At 38.5% G+C, this 26,900-nt stretch overlaps 1 protein-coding gene across 2 annotated transcripts in view; it reads right to left on the reverse strand.

Moving 5' to 3' along the window:
- Positions 1-24,796, reverse strand: part of NUCKS1 (nuclear casein kinase and cyclin dependent kinase substrate 1) — a 30,498-nt gene extending 5,702 nt beyond the window's left edge. The window contains exons 1-6 of one of the 2 annotated variants that reach the window (XM_060129674.1): positions 24,690-24,796; positions 9,319-9,368; positions 7,657-7,762; positions 4,901-4,956; positions 1,622-1,774; positions 707-853 (exon numbers count right to left, since the gene is read on the reverse strand). In XM_060129674.1, coding sequence (XP_059985657.1) covers positions 707-853; positions 1,622-1,774; positions 4,901-4,956; positions 7,657-7,762; positions 9,319-9,368; positions 24,690-24,706 — 529 coding nt within the window. In that variant the 5' untranslated portion in view covers positions 24,707-24,796. Of the gene's footprint in view, positions 1-706; positions 857-1,621; positions 1,775-4,900; positions 4,957-7,656; positions 7,763-9,318; positions 9,369-24,689 lie in introns of both variants that reach the window. The other variant, XM_060129665.1, reaches the window with a different exon arrangement.
- Between the last annotated feature and the right edge of the window lie 2,104 nt (positions 24,797-26,900).

Consider the following 26,900-nt stretch of genomic DNA (forward strand, 5'->3'; position numbering starts at 1 on the left):
TAGTGGCTTGTGAAACTAAAAATTGTTTATGTTTAAAACTTGGGTGAAGAAGAGGGGATGCAACTTAACCTGAACAGAAACTAAAGCCATCAAATAACTTTTAACAGTTCCATCATTACTAACAGTAAGACATGATGAGTATAAGTTCTATTTGCTAGAATAAAGAAAAAGCAAATCCAGCTTTCTGATTTAATCACAAACTAGCTTCAAATAGGAGAATACCTGGTAGAAACCACAAGGGCCTAAAGAAAATGAATCTTTGCTGTCAAGTGTGGTTTTATTTTGCTAGCACAGAGGATGGTGTAGGGATCAGAACACAGAACTTAAATGTATTACTGTAGGTGTGTATTTTCACAATTTCAAGTCTTTACTAGCTGCTAGGATTGTGATATCAGTGGGGGAAAAGGGCAGTAACAGCTATGCTGGTGGGGTGTTTCTACCACTGTACCTGACACTAATAGGTCATTCCCAAATCTTGCCTCTCGTATGGCAGTAGTTGAAGAACAGGGCTAAGCCACCAGAATTTCAGAGGGGCTGGAGTCCTTATTAATAAATAAGTCATACTTCCAGGTATAGAACACAGGATCCTTTTATTTTTGTTAAGTACGTGGCCAATGCCAAGCCCTAATGAAGAACTTCTGTAGAGGTTTATTGGTTCTTCACATTTTTTAAAGCAGTAATTTAATCTGACTTCTGCAGAGCTCACCTGTGGCCTTTAGCCTGGGTTTGGGCATTTTCTTTTCTTTTCTCTCAGGTTTGGACTTCTTAACCATCTTTTTGTTTTTCTTTTTTGAACTGCCATAGTCACTATCATCATCATCTTCCATTAGGAAATCCTCATCACTGCCGGAATCTTCTGAGAGGAAAGAAGAATTTCAACGTCCAACTTAATGTATACAGCCTTCCAAGTGAACAAAGGGAGAGAGTGCTAAGAATGGAGAATGGATTTGGAAGTCAAACACGCTTGGATTCTATTTGCAGATACTACCAATCTGGTTGGAGCTGTCACTGGCCCCACCTGTAAAATGGTTTAGCACGCACCATGAGGGTTACATGACTGACTTGTTTGAAGAGTACGTTGAAAACAGGAAAAGATAAGACTTAATCTGGATAAAAACTGAAGCCATCAAGTAACTTTTGGTAGTTCCATCACTCCTATATAGTCCTGATGAGACTAGGGAAATGAAACAACTGATTTGGTGTATTTGGCCCAAGTATAAACAAATGAAGTAAGAAAACTACATACAAAGCAGATATACATGTAATTAATTAATCTGAGTAACCTGTGAAACATCTAAATTTAGTTAACACCTTTTTTTGCAAGGAGAGGTCTACACCCTTCTCCACCAAGCCAAAATACAAATCTTAATCACAACACCCACCATGTAACTGTTAGTCTAACAACTGTTCATTCAGTATTTGACTAGAAATGATGGACATAACGATCATGAGAATCTCTGAACCTTTTAAAATATACATAGATATCAAAACAGTCATCTCTTTTAATAGTTAGTATCTAATTTAAGCGACTGATTTTAACACTGAGCATCCACAAAAACGTGGAAGTAATCGAGGTCACAAACTACAACCATGACCAAAGTAACAAGGCAGCTTTACGTACTCTCCTGGAATGGCACCTCATCCTCTTCTTCTTGTTCTTCTTCACTGCCCACATCTTCCATGAGCATCTCCCTCTGTTTAGAGGCTGCTTTAGAGGCTGCCTGCCGTTGCTGGCGCACATTTTTATGATCTTCTTTTTCATCTTCACTGTCCTCTGCAATATCCAAGTTATAATGCAATGATCAAAGAGTTATGGGTTTGACAGCTGACTAGAAAAGCCGATATGAGATATAACCTGCAGCTTTATTTCATTCAAAAAGAGTAAATTTTATCCCTAAAAATTTCTACAAAATACACAAAAGAGCTAAAATTCAAAGAATGAGCTTGAATAAGACTGTGCACCCACTAGCACATATGAAATAACTTAGGCATGTAGTTCTAAGTAATAATAAAGCTGAATTAAGATGTGAGCACATGTTTCCTATAACATACTTTAAACTTGTATCATTGCTTTGCCCTGAAATTCGCAATCACATTCAAACCTATCTACAGTTTTTAGAAACTAGTTAGAAAAATATTTTTAAATAGTAGAACAGGGGAAGATTGTCTTCCAATGATATTTATTCTAAGATATAAAACATACAGAATCTAAAATAATGCCAAACTACTATCCCTTTTCAATGAATGAGGTGTGGCCATTTCAGTTTAGAGGAGATTGAGGGAAATCTTTAAAACACATATTAAAATCAATTAGATCTCAATACAATTTTATAAAAAAATTACTTTCATATACTATAGTTTATTAATTAAAAGTTCTTTTCAACACACAGTTGTGGTTGTGCATAAATCTGGTTGAACAACAGGATGCCAGCCTACTGGCTCTAGACCAAGTTATATTTTTATTAGTCTCTACCTACAGCCCTTCTCCTGGACTCTGAGGCTCCCTTATTCTGTTAAGGTTTAGCTGTTACTCTTCCAGAAACACTCGAGTCTTATAAGCTTTGCCATGGTCAGTGTTCAAGTCATCACTTTCACTACCCAAAACCTCACCTGAAGACAAATAGACACACGGAACGGAACTGACTTTGGTAGACTCAAAACTAAACGCACCTCACAGTAGCTTAACACTAGTACAGAGTTATTCATCTTGAATTGCTCAAATGCTTACAAATGTAAGAGATTCAAATTAGGATTCACAAGGCAGATGAATAAAAGTGTACGTTACATTATCACAACAGCACTAGTGCAAAAGGTTAATATAATTTATTTTCAGACAATTAGCAGACTTGAGAAAAAACCGAACGCAAAATAGCTCAGTGGAGTGAATCCAGTGGAACTCTGTCTACCCTCTCTACATATTAGCTAAATAGCAGTCTCATTTTTTTTTTAAATGTCGGTTCATTGGTTTGTTTATTTATTTATTTTTGGCTGTGTTGGGTCCCCATTTCTGTGCGAGGGCTTTCTCCAGTTGTGGCAAGCGGGGGCCACTCTTCATCACGGTGCGCGGGCCTCTCACTGTCGCGGCCTCTCTTGTTGCGGAGCATAGGCTCCAGACGCGCAGGCTCAGTAGTTGTGGCTCACGGGCCCAGCCACTCTGCGGCATGTGGGATCTTCCCAGACGAGGGCTCGAACCCGTGTCCCCTGCATCAGCAGGCAGGTTCTCAAGCACTGCGCCACCAGGGAAGCCCAGCAGTCTCATTTAAAGGGGGATCCAGGAAGGCAAAAGCAGGGGAATATAGACCACAACTAAAATGGTTGGGAGCAAGATGGGATAAACTCTCAATTCTTTTAAGAGTTACATTTTAAAAAATAAATACCAATGAGTAATCAGGATTTAACATTTAATTTAGTCAGTTCCTCATTAATTCTTTTTTTTTTTTTGCGGTACGCAGGCCTCTCACTGTTGTGGCCTCTCCCGTTGTGGAGCACAGGCTCCAGACGCACAGGCTCAGCAGCCATGGCTCACGGGCCCAGCCGCTCCGCGGCATGTGGGATCTTCCTGGACCGGGGCACAAACCCGTGTCCCCTGCATCGGCAGGCGGACTCCCAACCACTGCGCCATCAGAGAAGCCCCTCATTAATTCTTTTAATTTAGAATTCTTACAAAAAAACTTTCTCTGTGGCTACTGTTTCAAAGGTCTACTTCCCAGCTAAAAAGAGTCAGATTGAAACTAATCGTTGTTTGCTTTCCAACCTGGAGTCATCACTCCCCCTTATTCTTATTATTCTATTTAGTTTGATATCTTTTATTTGTTCATGTAAATGGTTTTCAATTTTGACTATGCATGAGAATAATCTGTAAATACTTATACAAAACAAAGCCCCAACATCCCACCTAGACCTTACTGAATGAGAAGTCCTGGGAAGGGATGGATATTAAGTACATTATAAAAACTTTCATATCAGACTTCCCTGGTGGCGCAGTGGTTAAGAATCCGCCTGCCAATGCAGGGGACACGGGTTCAAGCCCTGGTCCGGGAAAATCCCACACGCCGCGGAGCAACTAAGCCGGTGTGCCACAACTACTGAGCCTGTATGCCACAACTACTGAGGCTTGCGTGCCTACAGACTGTGCTCCGCAACAGGAGAAGCCACCGCAGTGAGAAGCCCGCACACGGCAGCGAAGAGATGCCCCCGCTCGCCACAACTAGAGAAAGCCCGCGTGCAGCAATGAAGGCCCAATGCAGCCAAAAATAAATAAATTAATTAATTAGAAAAACCAAAAAAAACAAAGAAACCTTCATAGGGACTTCCCTGGTGGTCCAGCGCTTAAGACTCTGCACTCCCAATCCAGGGGGCCCGGGTTTGATCCCTAGTCAGGGAACTAGATCCCACACGCTGCAATGAAGATCCTGCACGCGGCAATGCAACTAAGACCTGGCGCAGCCAAATAAATAAAATTTTTTTTTTGAAACCTACAAACAGGGCTTCCCTGGTGGCGCAGTGGTTGAGAGTCCGCCTGCCGATGCAGGGGACACAGGTTCGTGCCCCGGTCCGGGAAGATCCCACATGCCGCAGAGCGGCTAGGCCGCTGAGCCTGCGCTCCGCAACGGGAGAGGCCACAGCAGTGAGAGGCCCGCGTACCGCAAAAAAAAAAAACTAAAAACAAAACCTACAAACAAAATAAAACAAAAAACAAAACAAACCTCCTTCATAGGAAACTGCAATAAGCCACCAGGATTGAGAACCACTGTGAGCTCTTTGAAGATGAAAACACATTATGTTTGTAATGCAGCATTTACCACAGAGCCTGGCACTATAATAAAACCACTTATTAAAATGCCCAATAAATAAATATATAAATAGAATTACACCTATTACATTAAAAATTCTTTGCTACCTGCTGAGTGAGAATCATCCTTCTTGGTCTTCACATCTTTTTCTTCTGAGTCCTCACTGTAAGCGGAAGGGGGAAAAGATTAAAAATCTTAGATCAAAATCCAAGTGAACGTAAATCTCTGGTATCTGACTGGAGAAGAACGCCGAAGAAAACCTCTTTTATACATAAAATATTCAAACAGATGCTGAGAAGTGGAACTGCTTGCTTGCATTATTTCCCTACTTCATAGGAATGCTGGTGATTAAGAACAATTTTGTCTACTTTTAGAAAACACTGCTCCCTCTGAAGACCCAAAGGAAAAAAAGAAGGTATCTCAACACAGGCTAAAAACTTTTCACCTATGGATAAGACCTGGTTCAGGAGAACATTTACTAAGAAAAATTTTTTGTTGTCAGAGGCAAAGTATGAATATACTGAAAATAAATTATATAATGTATCAATGGTGGTAAAGTAGGCAAGTAAATGGATAGCCCCAAATATAGATGTAGAAAACACCTTTATAATTATTAAAGGAAACTGGAGTTTAGTTATATAAATTACAATATGCCTAAAAAAATTATCTAAAAGAAAATGAAAACAAATCAATTAATTACCTCCTAATATTAATATTTAGGATCCAATATTTCTATACATCAGAAACCTCAACACATAGGCCTGCCTTGTATCATGGAGAAAATAAAAGCTAGCTAAAGGTCACTGCAGAGTAAAATAAGAAGTTAACGAGCTTCAATGAAAAGTTTTATAAAATAACTTTTTAGGTCACAAAGACGCACATTTTATATCTTCACAAATCTTAAATTGGAAATCTGGGTTCTAGTGTTCTGTCTTTGTCATGAATTATTTAGTTGTATGATCTTAGGCAAATCACTTGTACTCTTCAGCGCTAAAATTTTATGATTCCATGAGAAATCCTGACAAACAAAAAAAGAAAGTCACATAAAAGTTGATAGCTTTCTTTTCTCAAACAGCAGATCCTGTAAATCTCTTTTGGTATTCCTGTAATTTAGACCACACTCAAATGACCACCTATTGAACCCAAGATTCCTAAGCAAAAAGAAAAACCGAACACATTTCTTTACTAAGTAATCTGATCCAAATATACTATAATGCTGAAACCTATGACTGTTCTATATAAATATCTTATGCAAAGTAAGCATTTAATTCACAAGTCTATTACAATGATGAAGAACGGTATCATTTCCTCTAGTTCTTTTATTATTGAGTTTATAGAGACCATTAATCCTTGAGCACCATTACAGTGAAGTCAAGTAAAAGCTAAACGTTTAAGTAGAGACCAACACAAAAAGCAACATAATATTGGTCTAAGGGAATAAACGTACAAGGGACTTAATACAAATGGCAACAAAAGCTGTATTTATTTCAACCATTCCTGGACACGTAGCAGAGAGTAATAAAGCCAGATGACTGCAACAAGGAAAAATTTAGGCTAGATATCAATTATATTGATGAGACATTACAAGAGGCCATGAAGATGCTCATTCCTAGGAGAAATAAAATAAATATAATGAAAGATAGTTCTAAGTTGGGCTGCTATATAAAACTGGATTAGAGAGATATATTATGAAACTATGAAAAATGTGTCTCCCTACAGTATAATTTTGTCTTATTTTTCCTCAAAATTTCTCCAGATTTCTGAAATTCTCCAGGAAAGAAAATACTAGATGTTAGCAATTCAAGCAAACAGAAAATACTTAGGTACATTTATTAATTAGTATTATTTTTACAAACTTAGCGTTCTGTGAATTCAGAATGGAAAGATTTCTGCCTAGGAATTATAGTGGTTTTAGTGCTCAAAAGTAAATAACTTAGAAGAACTAGTGAGAATTATTATTTCATTTCTTTGAACTGCTCATACTTAATAGTATTGTTTGGAAGTGGTATAGCCTAATGGTTAAAAAAATGGACTTTGGAGTCCAACAGACATGGTTTCAAAACCTACTGGTCTATTTGCTGGTCCTTGGATAAATCACTGACCCCTCTAAGTTAATATTACTTACCCTAATAAAGGTTTTGTGAGAATTAAATGATAATGGATATAAATTAGCATATAATAGATACTGGCACATAATAATCATAAACAGTAACTATCATCATCACCACCACCACCATCAAGGAGGTCTTAAAGTTATGCTACACTGAGTACGAGAGTGAATCCATGTGTATAGCTGTAAGAGCAGAGATGAAAGCTACAATACCCTCGTCTCATGAGGCAATTACAGTTAAAAATACAACTCATCTGAATTCATTTATAAAACTAAGGGAAAGGAAACAGCCCAAAATCATTAAATTATTTAAACAAGGTAGAACTGACTATAGATAGTAAAACCCGGCAGGCAATGCAACATTCTATAAGCTTTACTTATGATTCTGCCAATGATTTGTGACTGAATAGGAAAGGCCACTTATTCTTTGCCATTTCTACAATGAAAATGCCAATACTAACCTTGGGCCACAAATTATATACTTAAACAATCTTTCTGCCTGTGTTCAGAGGTTTGAAGTAGCACCAAAGTCATTCTGGCATACTTGCAGCTCACCTTGGATTCCATGACCTTAAAGAGGCTAACCTCTAGACTCAGAAGCACTGTCTGAGATAACATGAAACATGCAAAACAACATTAAGTGAACAATAAGCACTTTCCCAAAGTAACTGAAGATTCTACCAATTTAGAGACCAGACACTATCCTCATCTGAGTGGTGACAGTGTAAGAAGAATCAGACTTATGCCTCTTACCTATCTTCCTGTGAATTCTTTCCAGATCGCCTCTTATTTTTAGCTTCTCGGGGAGATGATCGAATTTTCTTAGCTGGAGGGCCCGAATCTCTTCCATAATCTTCATCTAAACAAAGTATTTTTCAAATTCAATGAACTATATTATGATTTTTACATGTCAAAATTACCACTCTATTTACTGATAATTCTCTCATGCTATTTAAAAGGTGAGAGGGCAGAATTTCCTAAATAATTTTCTTTCATTAAAAAAAAAATCTTTTCTACTCCAGTTCCACCTTAACTCAATCATTTCCATTTTTGCATATTACTCTCTAGTCCTCATGTGTATATTTTAATATACCCACAGTCAAATATCTTACTTTATATTCTAGCCTTTTTTTTTTAGCCTTTTAATTTGTTAAAGACTTTTACATGTTTCCACATCTTCATATTTATTTGGAAACTATTATAGTAATTTGGTTATATTACAAGCATTTTAGACTGTAAAGAACCCACAATTCTACAATCCTAACACAATTACTGTTATCAAGTAAATTACTTTTAAACTAAAGTATTATATATAGCACACTCTGGCACTTGAGGAAAATACCTCCAATTTAAAAAGTCCTATAAAACCTTAAAAAGTGACTATTCCAAAACTATTTACTACACCATCATATATAATCGTGAGTATCTAGAATAGTCGGAAGCTTCAGCAATTATTAAATGGTTGGATAATTATAAATTATGGAATACCATACAACCATTAACCAACGTAAACTTTTAGTAACACAAGAAAGATAAGTAGGGGTGGGGTGGGAGGGGCACAGAACTCAAAATTCTATAGCAAGATGTTAACTATATTTTTAAAAGGAAAAAAAGGACAAAAAAGTTAAAATGGCCATCTGTTGGCTAAAGGACTTTGAATAATATTTCTGCCTCAGTTTCCTTATCTGTAAAATGGAAATAAAAATAGTATAATCCCATTTTAACAGGAATGATCTAAGGATTAAATGAGTAAGTGCAAACATTTAGTAAGCATTTAATAAATATTAGTATTACCTCTGGGAGGGTGGATTATGTTTTTATTCTTCTTTATACATTGCTGCATTTTCTAGGTTTTCCCAAGGTACATAATATTATGTTTATAAAGTAAAATTAGATTTTAAAAAAATAAAGGAAAAAGAATAGTAAACACACCTGGAAAATGAGAGTAAGGACATACTCTGAAAAGACCTTTTATGGCTACAATTTAAGATGCACTACTCACTCTGAGTTAGTTCACAAATCAAAGGTATTTCACAAAATACTCTCATCGTACTTTATTATGCAAAAAATTTACATACTCCCTATCAAAATGTATGAATTTTACCGTGATTATAGCAGGAGATATATTAAACTAATAAACACTGCATCAGAATTATCGCACATTTAAACTTTGGACTCCAAAACCAGATAAGAAAAAAATTATTCAAGTGTTTATTTTCAATGATTTACTAAGGAAAAGTTAAAATCCATGCAAGTTCAACGTTTGAGTGACACAGATTGACATAATTTATATACACCAACAGTCTAAAAATAAAAAATGAAACCTATTTCAAAAGAATAAGAAGAATGTACACAAACTGGGTATTCTTCCACTAGTCAGTCGAATTTACAACTTATTGAAATCACAAAACTTACCAGCATCATCAGATTCCTGAAATTGTGAATAATCAACGACCTTCCTATTTCTGTAGAAAGAAGAGACTCTAATTAAGATCACAAAAATGTAGGACTTTTCTAAGATATCAGAACCCACATTTCTACTTCACAAACAGAATTAGAACTAGCTCTCTGAAATTTATTTTTCAACAAGCCCCTAACTCAGCCAAAAAATGTCACATTTTGTTATAGGAAAGTATAGCTTAAACCCAAAGTATTTCAAATGACAATTCTCATATTGCTCATCTGAGGCATAGCCCAAATACTATCCTTTCCTACAAAACAACCTCCCACCTCCCACAAGTACATAAAACAGCAAAATAAGCCAAACTACCATAAATATTCATTATACAGAGATGATATCATATGCACACAAACCAAAACTGTAAATGTTACTTTATTCTTACTGATATACACACGTGTACACCTGATAAATAAGGTTAGTACTGAGTTTTTTTCACGGCAAAGTGACTTTTAATTATAATAGTTAATTATATTTAATTAACTTACCGTCACTATGGTGATGGTAAGTTAAGCCTTACATAGGAAGGGATGGAAAAAAATGGATTCATTCAAAAGATGCTCGTTATTAAAGACCTTTTTTTTTTTTTTCTGGCCATGCCACGCAGCTTGCAGGATCTTAGTTCCCTGACCAGGGATTGAACCCGGGCCACAGCAGTGAAAAACCTGGAATCCTAACTACTAGGCTACATGGAACTCCCTAAAGAGCATTTATTAAAGATACAAATTTATGTATTTACTTGACTCAGTGATTTTTTTTTTGACTCAGTGATTTTTAAGTACTTCTTACTAGGTAAGGCATCTTTAATATCTCAAACAAATTTGATTTCCATTTTCCTACTTCATATTCTAAACTTAAAAGTTTAAAATTCCTCTCTTAGAGAGATATAAGAGCTTCCATGTTAGTATCCAAACAGCCTGGAACTTAAAAGAGCCTTAGATGTACTGTAACTAAATGGAAACTGAACAAGTGAACCGAAAGAACTATAAGGGAAACATGCCACTAACTACACTTAAACCTAAGTCGAGGACTAATCCTGGTTTTATAGATTAAGACACCATTTAAATGCAAGAACAGGACAGTCAGAATTCAAGTGCAGGCAGAACTTCTATATAATATGCAAAAAATGATAGGGTGGGGTGAATTCTGAACACATGTTTGGGGCTTAGATGTGGAGGAAGGTATAGCCACATCCTTGATTTAAGAGAAAGAAAGAAAGAAAAAAGAAAGGCTCTTAAGGAATTTTGTATTCTGTTTTTCTTTAGTCTACCAACAATGAATTATCTTCTGACTTTACTGCCTCAATGAGTCAAGATGCAAAACTATAAAATATGTTGTAACTATATTTTGTTATAAGAAACTGAGTTTATATATTAAAGATACCATTCTATTAGTAAAGTTAATTTCAAAAATATTGCTATTAGTTCCACTTACATGAATTACCTAATCAAATTCACAGAGATAGGAAGTAAAATGGTGGTTGCCAGGGGTGGGGTAGTAGAGGATGGGGAGTCAATGGTATGTACAGTTTCAGTTTTGCAAGAGGAAGAGTTCTGGAAATTGAGTGCCCAAAAATGTGAATGTATTTAACGCTACTGAACTGTACATTTAAAAATGGTTAAAATGGTAAATATGTTATTTTACCACAATTTAAAAAAAAGAATAAAATAAAAATATTTTTTCTTAAAAAAAAAACCCTATTTGGGGGGCGCTAGTAACCAAATGCTTATCATGTTCCAGGAAATAGGGATTTTTAATGACAGATGCCATGAAAAACAGTATTATGAACACAGTGCAAAGATGACCATTTTCTGCATTACTTAGGATCAAGGAAAATGGGGACATGAAACTAGGGAGAAAGGATCCAGAAGAGGGAGTTTTAAATCTTTATCTCTAACTATTATGTACAGGTTCTGAAATCGCAGGCAAAATAATTTTAGGTTAGCTGGTGGAATTGCAGCTAAAATACTGGTACAATTCCCGGTATCAATTTCTGATATCAATAGATACATCCTACGAGACTATATAAAGGAGGGTAACCATATGGCAAAGGATCATATGAAGAACTACTGAATAAACTGGGATTTTTAACCTGCAAAAGGGAAAACATGTTAGCTTTGGTGATCAGATTAAGTGTGGGTTCAATATAAAGAACTTCCTAACAGTTTACTAATGATATAGTCACTTCCTTAGTCTATCACTAGAAACACTCCAAAAAGGAATTATATAGTACAAGATAAAGAATCTGTTAGTAGGAATCCTGGGTTCTAGAATTTCAAGCAAATCACTTACTTCTCTGGGCCTCAGTTCCTCATCTGTTGGAACTGATGACCTAAGTTGCTTGACAGATCTAAAAAGCTGCTCTATAAAATTAAATAAAATTATCAAAGTTTAATGAAAAAGATGACTTTTTCAATTGTAAATGGTCAACTATCCTTTTGCACACCATACATCTTAACATGTACCACTGTACCATTTGTTTTCTTCACTAATCTAAGCTTCTTGAAAGTAACAATCATGTCTTATATCCACATTTCTGGTACAGAACAAGGTAAAAAGTAGGCACTCAAATGTTTTCTGAACTTTTTGCTCTTAGGACCAAATTTTAAGAGCTCTGTTAGAAACCTAATTTTAGAAAATACTCTAGAGGATAATATCCAATCTCCTTAAAGATTTTTAAGATCTCATCTCTTGCCACTTAACAAGCAAGCAACCCCAGGAGGCTTAATTCCACCAATCAGGTTGTTTTTTTACCACTTGGTCATGCAGCTCCCTTGCTTAGAATGCTATTCATATCACTCTCACTCATATCAGATATAACCTCACCTCTCAACAACTTTACTCCCTTATTGATACTACATAAACTACTAAATGTCTGTCTTCCCTATTAAATGTGAACATCTTGAGGACAGGGGTTGTCTCTCCTTCATCTGGAACACCAAATTCAAGGAAGGCTTGATGAGTGAATGGACTTGGACTTGGCATCTGCAGAGGATTAGTGTGGGAAAGGGAATCAGTAGAGGGGATGCATGTACCACTGGAGTTTTCAACTTATCAGACATTTAATCCCACTGCCAACGACAAAAGAAAATTTAGTTTTCTCCAAACTGAAAAACTTGTTATTTAAAATCTAAGAGATTTAAAAGGGGAATTCCCTGGAGGTCCAGTTGTCAGGACTCGGCGCTTCCACTGCGGTGGCCTGGTTTAATCCCTGGTTAGGGAACTACGATCCTGCAAGCTGCACAGTGCGGCCAAAAAAAAGAAGAAAGATTTAAAAGGCAATTATTTAGTACATTTTTTTCTATCCTAGTTTTCAACACAGGAAAACTACAGAAATGTCACACAGACTATACTGACATTATATAAGCAATTAAATTAAAAAATTTCAAAACTAAATTGAAAGACTACTGCTTCCCTTGAAACACAAAATATTTTAACTTTCAATTATGTGAAAATGGCCAGAATTATCTTACATAATAAATGTTATTTATCACAAAAACTAAAACCTGAGTAAAGCAAAATATGAATATAGAAGCACTCTTGCCTTAAGGGTAACTAGTCCAAAAAAAATCCATCTATAAATGCTAAAGAGGGGAAAAGAAAAAATAATTTAAATGAAAGGGGCTTCCCTTGGCGCATTGGTTGAGAATCTGCCTGCCAAAGCAGGGGACACGGGTTCGAGCCCTGGTCTGGGAAGATCCCACATGCCACGGAGCAACTAGGCCCATGAGCCACAACTAGTGATCCTGCGCATCTGGAGCTTGTGCTCCGCAACAAGAGAGGCCACAACAGTGAGAGGCCCGCGCACCGCGATGAAGAGTGGCCCCCGCTTGCCACAACTAGAGAAAGCCCTCACACAGAAACGAAGACCCAACACAGCCAAAAATAAATAATTTAAATAAAAGATCTATGATAACAAGGGTCATTCACAAAAACTCATTATAATGATTTATAATAATAGTTTGGTTCATTTTTTGCTTTCTAAAGATGCTTATTCAAAACATATTGTTTTCCACTACTTAGAGATTTACCTTATTCAGGGTTGATATACATTTTTGATGAACTTATTCCTATGCAAAGTTGAAATTAAGAAGTCAATATTTAAGTCTAAAGGCATAGGAAGTCCTACCTCTAGCTAAAAACAAAGAAACATTCTCATTTTTATTACTTAAATTAAATGCCAAAGCTAAACCAACTCTTCAGTGTAAAATGAGCATCAAAAACTGGAACTGGGAGGACAACACAAAATTTCAATATAGCATAAAAGTTAAAAACACACATTTTTAAAACTGGGTTGAAATCCTGGCTCTGCCAGTTACTTGCCCTCACTGAACTTCAGTTTCCTCACCTGTAAAATAGGAATAACAATACCTATCTCTCAAGATTGTTTCGAGGGCCAGGTACACAATTATCCAATAAATAGCAGCCATTATTTCTTGTAAGCACTCACTTGTTCCACCCAGACTACTACTGCAATCTTGAACCCATGTAAATACACAAGTAACACTCTTATTTATTAGAACAGCACGATTAAGCTGCTCCTTTTAAAACCATTGTCTTAAAAAATAAAATAAAATAAAAACGTTATGTCTTAGAGTACTGATTCTAGTGCTATTTAGAAAGATTGTCTTTAAGAGTTTGTTGCTCATTTCATTAAAATGCAGTATCAAAATACCCCCCTATTTTTATATTATTTCCAACTTTATGATAAAGTTTTCAGTTGCCATTTAGGCCAGAGAAAGTAGCAACAGTAGCTATTTTAAGTCCACCATTTAAGTTAGATCGATTTCTATCACTCAGATCAACTGGAGTTCCATCTAAGTAAGTCTAAAAGTTTGCACTAGAAAAGAGAACTGTAACCCAGTAAGGAAAACAAATGTTTAAAATAGAAACTATAAGAACACAAAAACTTCAATTAAGGGGCTTCCCTGGTGGCACAGTGGATGAGAATCTGCCTGCCAATGTAGGGGACACAGGTTTGATCCCTGGTCCGGGAAGATCCCACATGCCACGGAGCAACTAAGCCTGTGCGCCACAACTACTGAAGCCCGTGCACCTAAGAGCCTGTGCTCTGCAACAAGAGAAGCTACCGCAATGAGAAGCCCACACACGCACCACAACGAAGAGTAGCCCCCACTCACTGAAAGCCCGCACGCAGCAATGAAGACCCAACGCAGCCAAAAATAAATAAATAAATAAGTTTAAAAAAAAGAAAAACTTCAATTATGTTCCTGCTCTTACTTTAAAAGCTGATATAATCGCTATATTTAGATCCTGAAGGTACCTTGGTCACAAATGAACCAATTCCTGGATGATCACCAGAGGGCTTTGAGATTAAGCCCTTACTTTTGCATCAAAGTGCAAAAATGAAAGGTAAAGTTGGAAGCTAGACAAAGAACACTAAAAGATCCATTTTTGGCACCAAATGTGGATAACTCAAGCAATAGGATTTTTTTCTTCCATTCTCTTAATCATCAACTTCTTTTTACTAAATACTGGTAAGTCTACCCCCCAAAATGCCTTTTCTTTCTTACAGCAGCAACCATCCAAGACCAAATCAATAATATTCCTGAAATGTGAGGTATGTAAAACTAACATTCTAAAGAATCAAGGATCAACAGTATTTCAGAGATGGAAACTACCACATTTTTTGAGATGATCTCATCTAACCCTTTGAACCTTAAACATGAGAAAACAACTTAAAACCACAAAATTCAGTGCTACTCTTTAACAAACCTGCACATCAAAATATGGAGAAACAATTAAGTTCCAGGTGAGGAAGCAGAACTTTAAAATAGAAACCCACATTTAATTATTGACACCCTAAGCTTTGTATTAAAGAACACAAAATCATTTTCTCAAGGCAAATCAGAGAGACTTTTTGACAATTTACTACATTATTTAGCTCAATCAAGCTATCTTCCATTTTTACCCTGAAGAAGTCCTATTGTTCTGACCAATGCAGGGAAGAAGAAACACCTAGCTAATTTTCTAGAATTCAGCAATTTTCTCATTAGGCACTTAAAGTGCACTTGAAATCTAAGTTTTGAGAAACCCAAAATAGCTAACATAGCTCTTTTCACTAATCACCTAAGTGATAAACATCTAGAACAATGTTTCTCAGTCTATTGGTCACAACCCACTATTGGGTCCTGAAATCAATTTACTGATGTATAACCAGCACTTTATTTTCTTGGCTGCGGCTCGCGTGGGATCTTACTTCCTGACCATGGATCGAACCCAGGCCCCTGGTAATGAGGGCACTGAACCCTAACCACTGGACTGCCAGGGAATTCCCTATAACCAGCATTTTAAAAGAAAAAGAAGCAAATAGAAAATATCAGAGAAAATTACACCTAGATAACTGGCAAGTTCCTGAAACTTGTTTCAGGTATTTGTATTCTTGTGTGTAGCAAATTGTAATGCAAAATGTATACCTTATAGGAACTTCATCAAAAAAGTCTGAGCCACTGCTATAGAAAAAAATGATTTCCAAAGTAGTTTTTAGTTTCACCTTTACAAAACACGATTTGTTATTAATCCACGGCCACAAAAGTATAACGTCTCTTCCTATTTTAATTCATTGTTTTAAGAAAACCACTTTTTTGGGGCTTCCCTGGTGGTGCAGTGGTTGAGAATCTGCCTGCTAATGCAGGGGACACGGGTTCGAGCCCTGGTCTGGGAAGATCCCACATACCGCGGAGCAACTAGGCCCATGAGCCACAACTACTGAGCCTGCGCGTCTGGAGCCCGTGCTCGGCAACTAGAGAGGCCGCGATAGTGAGAGGCCCGCGCACCGCGATGAAGAGTGGCCCCCGCTCACCGCAACTAGACAAAGCCCTCGCACAGAAACGAAGACCCAACACAGCCATAAATAAATAAATAAATATTAAAAAAAAAAAAAGAAAGAAAACCACTTTTTTTAAACTTAAGCACTCATAACACCTATCAAAGTTTGGTGGCCCGTGGGGGACAGAGGGAAGGGTGATACACCACCAGGTGTATTACAGCTACTGGACCTTAGACAATCTAATCCAATCTTACCCAAAACGTGTTATTCTATCAACAAATGTCCCTGGAAGGGCATGACTGAGAACCTTTCATGATCTCCCAAGGCAAATAATTCCAAGAAAACCGGATAATGAGACAGTTCTTCTCAGCGAGGTGAAATCTGCCTCTAAAGTCCACTGACCAATTCTGTCTTGTCTAGCTCCTGGGATCACCATGGTCTAAATCTAAACCCTCTTGCATAGAGCAGCCCTTAAAATTTGTGCGACAGTTTCCACTTTTTTCTTCAAGGCTAAATACTAAAGTTTCTGCCTATCAAATGTCCTTAAAACTTAGGACATTTACCTCTCTCCATTCTTCTATCCCTCAAGATTCTTCATATGCCAAGTTTTCTCAGGATATAAGAAAATTAGTTCATAGAAGCCGGAATACCTAAACTCAATTCAGGTTAATTTCTCACAGTTGCTTATTTTGAGCTTCACGTTCCTTTTGGCTAAGATATATTGCTTTGACTGCATCTTATATCATTCTGCTTTCTACAATTAAACAGAATTCAAAAACAGTCACAAGATACAAGAAAGCAAAAATTTTAAAGTAAATATTTAAAATCAAGAACATTACAGGAAATAGCTCTTTAAAGTTTTTCAAATGGAAAAAGTAAATTTCTGCACAAAAGGGGAATAAAGGAGTTCTGAATAATGAGCCAGGTATATGTTTGAGATAGTTGTCACAATGCCCTCCTAAATTTATCAACTTGCTAATATTTCAGTCCAGATGAATAAATATGAACTCTTATATGGCACTCCTTATTCCCAAAATACATTCAGTTCCACCATATTCTCTCCATATAGTATACTATTTTATTTAAAAGTCACACACAAATTTCTGAGTATAACAAAGTATTGTGTAAATAAAATGGGCTAGGTTTTTCCCAACAGTAAGTTTAGTGCAAAAACTATGCAATTAGGAACAGAGTAAACCTCAAGCAGGTGAGATTAAAGGGGTCTCAGATGAGCACATTACCAAGTAGTCCTGTCTGCAGCAAGAGTCTTGGGACTCTCAGTGAACTCTTCCAATTGTCTTAACCCAACTACCAGGGACAAATCTGTAGCCTGAAAAAGATTTACTGACTCATTACAATAAAGGTGATGGAACATCAGAAGTGTGGAGCATCTCACCAAACAGAGGAAAACTTAAAAAGCATTTGGGGAAGGGTACAATTTAGGTGAAACTTAAATGAAGCAGTGCCTTGATAGGCTCAAAGCACAGCAGACTGTGTGAAAAGGGGTCTACATCAGGTCTAGACAGTGAAGTGGACCTTGGGTCCTATTTCTTGGCAAAGAAGTTTAGGTAGATGTGAATTTTGTGCCCAGCAACCCCTCATTTGAAGCTCTAAAAATGTTAAATCAAGATAGCTCTCCGTGTCAGAAGGAGTTAGCTTTTCCTGACAAAAGTGTGATGTTTCACTCTGATTGATATAATTTCAAATAGCGTTAAGTTTCTGACAGTCTGATTTTAGAGAATCTTTTCGTAGCAGGAAAGCAGTAGTCAAAGAAGCATTGTTATAAATCTTGCCAGTTGTAGCGTATCTGTGGAAGATAGTCTGTTATCCCAGCCCAATGAATAGCCGGCTGGATTTTTACTTCTCAGTGGAGCTAAGTTTTAGTTTCTCAAGTAATTCATCTTCTGGGCCATTTTATCTTGACACATGAAATCTCCCTGAAGATCACCCTGCTTTGCAGGTAACTGAACAGGTGCATAGTTCAATAAGTAGATAGGCACTAAGAAGCACCTGAAAACATGCTATAGGCAGTTGAAACACTTTGGCAACCTGTGGTCTCTTCACCAAAAATATTTTAAAGACCTGTAATTATGGCTATTTAGATACTATTTTAAAATATGGCAATGTAATTCTGTAACAATCAGTTCCACTTCCTAGAACCTAGATAGTAATATTTTTTAAACAAAACACAGGGATGCCCCATTTTGACCAAAGTGGTCATATACTAAATCAAATGTTTTCTCTTATTGACCACAACACCGCAGTCTCTAAGTGCCAGAGGGGCACTATTCACATGGACTATAATGTGGATGTAACACAGATGGTGTCCCAGAGTTACACAGAATAGTGGCCTTTTTATATTTCTGGGGAAAACAGATCAAAAACATAAATAAAATCAATCTCCCTTTCTTTATTCAAAACTACTTTCTCCTTATTAAGTAGTTGTATTGCAATGATTTCAAACACTAAAACTCAACCACTTATCTTGGTAACTTTTGTCAAGTTAAATCAACCCCAATTTATTAATCTTAATTTCCTTCTAATTGTAATATACTGACGAGTTTTATAATAGGTGCTGAATCTTTTCAAATGCTATGGTTTTTCTCCTTTGGTCTTTTAATATGAATCAGTGACAGATTTTAAGTTTTATTCCCGGCACAAATGCTACTTGATCATATGTATTTTTAATACATACTGGATTCAGTTAGCTAATACTGTTTGGCATTCTTGCATCTATACATGTACGTAAAATGAGCCCATTAATTTTCTGTGGTGTCCTTTAGGTGGCTTTGGAATCTATTCACTTACTTTGGTCAGGGGGAAATGTCCCTGATTATGTATACACTTAAATGCCACTTATCTAACGTTCCTGTTTCCTCCCACTTTTAAAGCCTCACACTACTTCAGTGCTTTTTCCTCTACGTTCAGGTGTCTTTTCCTTTAATTAACCCCTTCTCATATTCTTATTCCTTCGAAAAAATTTTCGTTTCCTCCACCCACCCCGCCCCCACCCCGCTCACTTTAAAGTTGGTTTTCCCCACCAAAGTCCTGCTATGAACCATAACCCCCAAATGTGCTACTACCACGAGAAAGAGTTAACACCCCGTGGCAGTGTCTGATTGGAAAGACCACACTGGCCACAACTTCTATTTGAATTCCTGCTTCCTTTTTAATGGTTAGGTGAACTGGATCAGTTACTTAATTTAAGCCTCAGCCCTCTCACATATGAAACAAGGGATAATATATACCTTGCTCAGAGTTGTTCAAGATTTTGAAAAACATGAGGAGTATCCGGCAGAATCGGCACAAAAAGTGTTGCTCATTAAGTGATGGCTCTATTGAGTTTCGAGTAATTTTATTTTTTCTAAAATTGAAGGTTGAGAAAGGAACTGTGCTGTTAAAGGTCTAGTCTTCTTATCTACAATTTAGAAATTCAAAAAGTTCCGACAACCAAGTCTTTTCATAATTTATATGGTGGTAAACATATGTGGGGCAAACAAGAGGGGCTTTTTAGGATTTTCTTTTAGTGTGAAAATTCCTAGGTTTTACCACAGAGATTAATGTGTTTGATTATAGGAGCACTACCCCAGACCTGGTGATGGTACATTATATATACAGTATAGGCGCCCTGTTATCTTTTAAATTTTTTTTTTTAATGGTACACGGGCCTCTCACTGTTGTGGCCTCTCCCGTTTCTGAGCACAGCCTCCGGACGCGCAGGCTCAGGGGCCATGGCTCACGGGCCTAGCCGCTCCGCTGCATATGGGACCTTCCCGGACCGGGGCATGACCGTGTCCCCTGCATCGGCAGGCGGACTCTCAACCACTGAGCCACCAGGGAAGCCCCCATTTTTTTAATTTTTGAAAAAATTTGAACTTCTGAACACATATAGTCCCCAATGGTTTCAAACTAAGGATTGTGAACCTGTAAAACATTCTACGTGAATCAAATGTATACAATAAATGTAAATCTAAAGGAGAGTTAAATAGGTAAGACTCATGCAGTCTAAATCCAGCTTTACGGTCATTTCTACGCCTTAGCTCCTAGACTTAAAAGTCATCAGTAGTAAATTGAAGGAACTGGACTTAATCTCAGTTCTAGTTAAAAAAAAAAATGCTTTTAATTAAAACTTATTCTGAGAATTGTTTTGAAGAGTAAGTTGAAAAAACTGCTATTTAAAATATTTTGGCCATATATTTCCCCTCAAGTATTTTCTACATAGAGCTTAAAAACCAGTGCATACAGAATGCACTCACCATTATTTGGAGATTACAAAATAAAATAGCATTTGACCATCTTCATGCCAAACACTAGGAAGGGAAGAGTGTTACCACAGAAAGAATGCCAGCATTGTATTCAGAAAATCTAGGTTCAAATCTTGGCTGTTTCACAGTTCTGTGACCTTGAGTAACATATTATTTAAGCTTATTTCATCATCTACTATATGGGAATTTTAAAAAAATCCTCTATTACAGGGTTGTAATAAGGATAAAACAAGATAAAGTGAAATCCTCTGTACCTGACTCTGCACTTACTCTTAGTAAATGTTTATTTGGTAATTACTCCAAAAAAAAAAAAATCAAACTTTAAAGTCTTTTTTTTTTTTTGGCATTTTATTTATTTTTTGGCCTCGCCGCACACTGGATCTTAGTTTCCCAACCAGGGATTGAACCCTGGGCCCCGGCAGTGAAAGTGCTGAGTCCTAACCACTGGTCCGCCAGGGAATTCCCAACATTGTCTTCTTGTAATTTTCAGATTAAAGACATATATGTTGGGAAATGTTGAATACTTAAGTGTTGTTATAAAATTAACTCCCCCATTATTCAGGCTTTCCAAGTTATTATGTGACATATCTTTGAAGGTAAAGTCTACAGAAGAGTTTATGTCTTTTTAGAAGAAAGTGACATGAAAGTAATAATAAATGTACAGATCAAAGGTTAATAAAATCACACTTCTTTCACACACAAACACACACACAACCTGGACATAGAGAATAAGATCAGATACAAGGAACCAGGCTCATCTAAAACCACATTTACTAGTATACTAAACTCTTAAGTGTCTTCCTGTGTATCATTAATTCCAAGCTACCTTGAATTTTCAGGTTTCCAAGTTTTTCCCTTTAACCGAGGGCTTTTTGAAACTAATTTTCTGGTAAGAGAAAATATCAATTTTTTTTTAGAAATCCACACACATTCCAACCGAATTCTCTTTGAAAAGAAAGCAATCTGGAATCTTGGGGAAGCTGATTCTCAACATAAATAAAAAATGACCAAAAAAATTTTATATCAATCTGTAAAAGCCTATGCTTTCACATCTAAACTTTCAATGTTAAAGGTTCCTTGCAGTCTCAAGTACTAAACAAAAGAAGACAAGACATCAGGTACACTTACATTAAAGGAGCAAACAGACTGATCTGAGTGATTTGGACCATTTTCAATAAGGGAGGAACATCTCTGAAGAATATACGAAGGTAAATTTCAAAAAACCTGTTTCTAGGCTGGGCAAGTTAGTAAATCTCTGAGCTTTCTTTCAAAAGTAACAGCATTTTCTTCCCTACCTCACAAGGGTAAGAGTCATGAAAGCATTTTGAAAAGTTAAAAGTGCCATACACTAAAATAACATCAACACTTATCTGGTAGAAGAAACAAGCGATTATGTGGAAAGGGGGGAGGATGAGGATAAGCAGGGCTGTAAATTAAGAATCTAGGTTCTAGGCCCAATCTTGGCATCTACTAGTAGGTGATGCAAGGCACTTCACTTGTCCAGGTCCCCACATTAAGTCACTCGTAAAATGAATTTGCCTAATTTTTTTTCTGGCTCTAAGACTGCAATTTTACGCTATAAATTTGAATCCAAGGCCTAAAATATTTCAGCTCTCATTTATATATGAGTCAGATACTGTAAAAGGTGAAAGTAATACAGTGTGAACAAAACTACTTAGATATGTGTTGCACGCGTCTACGGAAAACCCTGCTGTAGCCGGTCAGTTCATCATTCCATTCATTTGGAAACTGGTGTCAAGCAGCCATTAGTACATTTCTAAATCTTCCTTAAATGCTTAGGTTAATATTAAAATGAAAATAATAGTCACAGTAAAAAATGAAAAGCAGAAAATCCTCAAAATTATATACAGGCCTAAGGGCAGAAACATATCCCAAAAGAAGCTGCAGGGACACATTTTCCAACACATGCTTTTCTTGTTTTTGGTTTGTTTTTAAACAAGGTTGATCATTCTGATATTAGGTCAACATCTATTTTTTTTTGTTACATTCCCTCAAGTACACAGACTCTTCAATTACAAAAGCACTTCCCTAAGGCAGAACTTTTTTTATTGCAGAATTTAACAAACCACCAAAGTCAAGTTTAATTATTTCTGCTTTATTATTGGTCAAGAGTATGTTAAAGGCTTTCAAAAAAGTTACAAAGAGACTTCTTCACTAAAATATATAATCAAAAACCAAGTTGCTTTAAAATTAATAACTTGAAAGTGACCCAAAAATGCCCACAATATATTAACTCCATTCTTCAATTAGGGGCAAATATACAGTTAAAATTACTTTTAACAGACTGAGCAAGAAAAAAGTTGTGCACAAATCCCAATGCCTTCAAAAAACTGATTAGAACGTGCTTAATATATTTACTCCTACCCGGTGACATTAAAAATCCAAGTTTTCAAGAAAAAAAAGTTCTGTTCGTGTTCCAGCGTCTAAATTTGGGAGCACAAACTCAGGCAAATGAGTAAAATTACAACAATAAAATTAAAAGTCATCAAAACCTAGTGAACTGCAGTTAAAAGGTAAAGAAAAGTAATAGTCCAACTTCACCACACAGTAATTTACTCCCAGAAGACAGAAGATCCAATCCAGATGAAACAAATCTTTATTATGATATTGTCTATTTCTCCTGATCCTAAAGAAAATACTCTACATAAACTGATGGGATACACTGGTCATTTATTCATAAACTGATGGGATACACTGGTCACTTATTATGCCAAAAAAAGTATGCAAACTATAATTTGCAATATCTATTCAGACTCCGTGCCAAAAAGTAGGCAAAACTCTTCCCGGTGGCGATGGTGAGTTATCGGAGATGTGGGTTTAAATTAGGCAGAAAAGCTGTCAGGTAGGTAGGTAGCACTCTCCTCACGCCCACCCCGAGCGTAGGAGCATGCAGCCCCATACCCCCACCAGCCGGAGACTGCTGTTCTAGTCTGCAGACAGAACGGTGTAGCACAAAACCCTTTCCGGGGTTCCAAACCTCCCTTTAGAGCTCTAGCTCAAAATACTTCCGTTCCTCACAACTTGGAATGAAGAAGGGGAAGCAACAACTATTAAAACATTTAGAAACTAAACCTATTTATCCATAAAGCACTATGCAAAGCAGCCAATTCCTTACATTGAAAGCGCCAAGTACATTATATTAAAAGTAATATTTATTTGCAACAGCTCTCCTTCGTAAGGCCTCAACAGATTGGATTAAGCCACACCCCTCCATAAATGGCACATTCCATACGATAGCCGGGAGGACGGCCAAGGGCGATTCCACCGTCCGCTGGGGAACAGCAAACTTGTTGAAATTCTCAGAATAAAGTCTAACGATTAACCGAATCTAGCCCGTTTATTATTAAAGTTATTCGAGGTAAAGATAAGATTACAAAAACATCCGAGACGTGTACGCCGAGGAAGAGGAGAGGTAGCGAGAACGAGAACCACACGGGATTTAGGTCGTGCAGTTAACCCACACCTCCCTGAGTAGGGACATTTCCGAAGGACATTTCTAGTCGGAGGCAAAGAGCGAACTCGAGGCGGGGGAGCGGGGGTTAACCAGCTCAAAACTCCGAGTTGGGGGGGACACAGCAGTCATTTTCCAGGGCCTAGTCCCGAACTCTCTAGGCTGCGGAAGGAAAAAGAACGCGTCCCGCCCACGCCCGGCCTGATCCGAGAGGCGGGGCTCTGCAGCGACCCGGAGGACGGAGGCGGGGCCCGGCGGCAGAGCTGCCCCTCCTGCTTTGCATGGAACACCCCCGTCCGCTAGAGAAAAAGGGCTGAGGCCCCCCCCACCCCCACGCAAGCCGAGGGGGGAAGGGACAATACGGCGTCTCCGCCCCCCCCCATTAAGGTGGGGTCCGAGACCCAGTCCGCTGGTCCCCGCGGCCGGCTCCAAGGGGCCGGGCCGGAGGAGGTGGGGCCTGGGTGGGGGCGCTGACTTCACACCCCTCCCCCTCCGACCGACGAAGGTTCAGGGAACACCCCGCCCGCTCCAGTGCGGCGAGTGGGGGAGGCAGCAAAGCAGCCCAAAGCCCTGCAGCGGCGCGGGGCGGGGAGGAGCGCGCGCATGGGCGCGCGGCCGCTACCCCCACGCAGCCCCGCGGGCCAGCAAGGCCCCCTACGCTCAAGGGCGCGCGCGGGCCCCGAAAAGGAGGAGGCCGCGCATGGCACAGGAGAGGGCCGACTCTAGGCTTCTGTCCCCCACTCCTTCACCACTCACCCCAACCCCCTCCAACCCGTTCCAGGCCTCGGACTCCGCACTGACCTGACAGGCCGAGACATGTTCGCTGTCGAAACAGGACCGAGTCGAGAAGCCAAAGACCAGGACCCCCCCCACCCCGCGCGCTCGGCGCCCCACCCCCCCCAACTTCGGCCGAGGGGGCCGCTGCCGCCGAACCCCGAGCTGCTGGCTTCTCAAACTCCGCCGCTCCTTGGTTCAGGGCCCCTTAATCAGACGAGCCCCCCGCTCCCCTGTCTCTTCAAAATGGATGAATCAAACCAGCCGAAAATGCGCCAAAGCCGCCGTACAACCAAAGCCACTAGGGCCTGTGGGCTCCGCCCCAACACGACCGGTCATTGGCGGCTTATGCCAGATGCGCAGAGCTCATTCGTCCGTTTGAATCATCACGTCTCCCAGGTTCCGCCCCACTCACTGATAGGCTCCGCCTCCTCCGTGAGGTCCTGTTAGTCAAGGTGCTCTGAGAGCGCACGGCCGCAAAACAAAAATGGTCGCTGCTCGGCCCGCCCCCTGGTTTCCACTCCAGAGTTGCAGATTCGTCTTGGCTTGCGTCTTAGGATGACTAGGAAAAAAGATTTATTAAGAGTTTAATATCATTTAATGTTAGCTTAATGATGTATCATTTCGCCTGCCTTGATCATCTAGAAACTCCACTGATAGCAAAACCCGTGGGATAGGCAGCTGATTCGTCAGCAAGGGGCTGCTTCTGAATTGGAGGGAAATTCCATAGGTTCAAAAATTTTGACCTTAAACCCACAAGCCCCTTCTCCTTGCTTAAGCATTAGACCTCAGGAGCCCAACCGCTGCTGGAGTAGGGAGGCAGGATCACAGGCAAGGAATAATTTAACCACCAATTTCCATTCTCCATTCTGGACCTTGAGATCACTTCAGGGTCATTAAAGTCCCAGACATGGACCTTCGGGGCCTAATGATTAGGAGCATGAGCGCTGGGCCAGAAGGTTTTTCAGTTTGAACCTTAGGTCCACCACTTAACAGTTGTATAGCTTTACCTCTCTGTGCCTGCCTCAGTTTTCTCATGTGTAAAATGGGGAACAATAGTACTTAATTCATAGGATTATTAGGATTAAATGAGTTGATATATGAAAAGGCTTTTGGACAGTCTCTGGCAGACAGTAAGTGCAATGTAAGTATTTGTTAAATTCAGTCCCTTATCCCTGGGTGGGGATGGGGGAGGGGCTGCCTCAAGACTCAAGTCAAATAACTGAGGGTAACTCAGATCATTCCATTTAAATCCATGAACATTTGTTGGATGCATAAAACTCTCAGAGGCAGAGCTCAGGATCCCTATGGGAACGGCCAAGGTTTACCTGACCATTGTAAAATAGACTTCAATCCCTATCACAGGCAGCCTGTTAATAACCAACTGAAGCTACTCTATAAACAAACAAACCAACCCATCACTATTGCCTCCTGAAAGTCTCCCCTTGTAAAATCTGGCTTCCCTAAGGGAAGAGAATAGCACAGTCCACCAGTAAAGCATTAAAAAAGTTATATAAATATCTCCTCTTCCATGTCACTCCACCCTTTCACCCCTGAATGCTATTGTTGATAGCAAAAAAGGAATGCATAACATAGAATTCACCATTTTTACATGGGTAGTTCAGTGGCATTAAGTACATTCACATCTCCAGAACTTTTTCGTCTTCCCCAGCTGAACTCTCTACTCATTAAACACTAATTCCCCGTTCCCTCTCTCCTCAGCCCCTGGTACCCACCATTCTACTTCCTGTCTACATGAATTTGACTACTCAAGGAACCACATATAAGTGGAATCATACAGTATTTGTCCTTTTGTGATTGGCTTATTTCACTCAGCATAATGTCCTCCAGGTTCATTCATGTTGTAGTAGGTATCAAAATTTTCTACCTTTTAAAGGCTGAATAATATATCATTGTATGTATATACCACATTTGGTTTATCCATTCAACTGTCAGTGGATACTTGGGTCATTTCCAGATTTTGGCTATTGTGAATAATTTCAGCTATGAATGTGGTGTATAAGTCTCTCTTCCAGCCCCTGATTTCAATTCTTTGGAGCATATACTCAGAAGTGGATTTGCTAGATCATATAGTAATTGTATTTTTAATTTTTTGAGGAATCTCCGTACTATTTTCCATAGCACGTGCACCATTTAACATTCCCACCAGCAGTGCACAAGGGTTCCAGTTTCTCCGTATCTTGTCAACATTTATTTTGCTTTTTTTGATGGGGCATA

The sequence above is a fragment of the Lagenorhynchus albirostris genome, chromosome 2, assembly GCF_949774975.1.
Source record: "Lagenorhynchus albirostris chromosome 2, mLagAlb1.1, whole genome shotgun sequence".
NCBI classification, from domain to species: Eukaryota; Metazoa; Chordata; class Mammalia; order Artiodactyla; family Delphinidae; genus Lagenorhynchus; species Lagenorhynchus albirostris.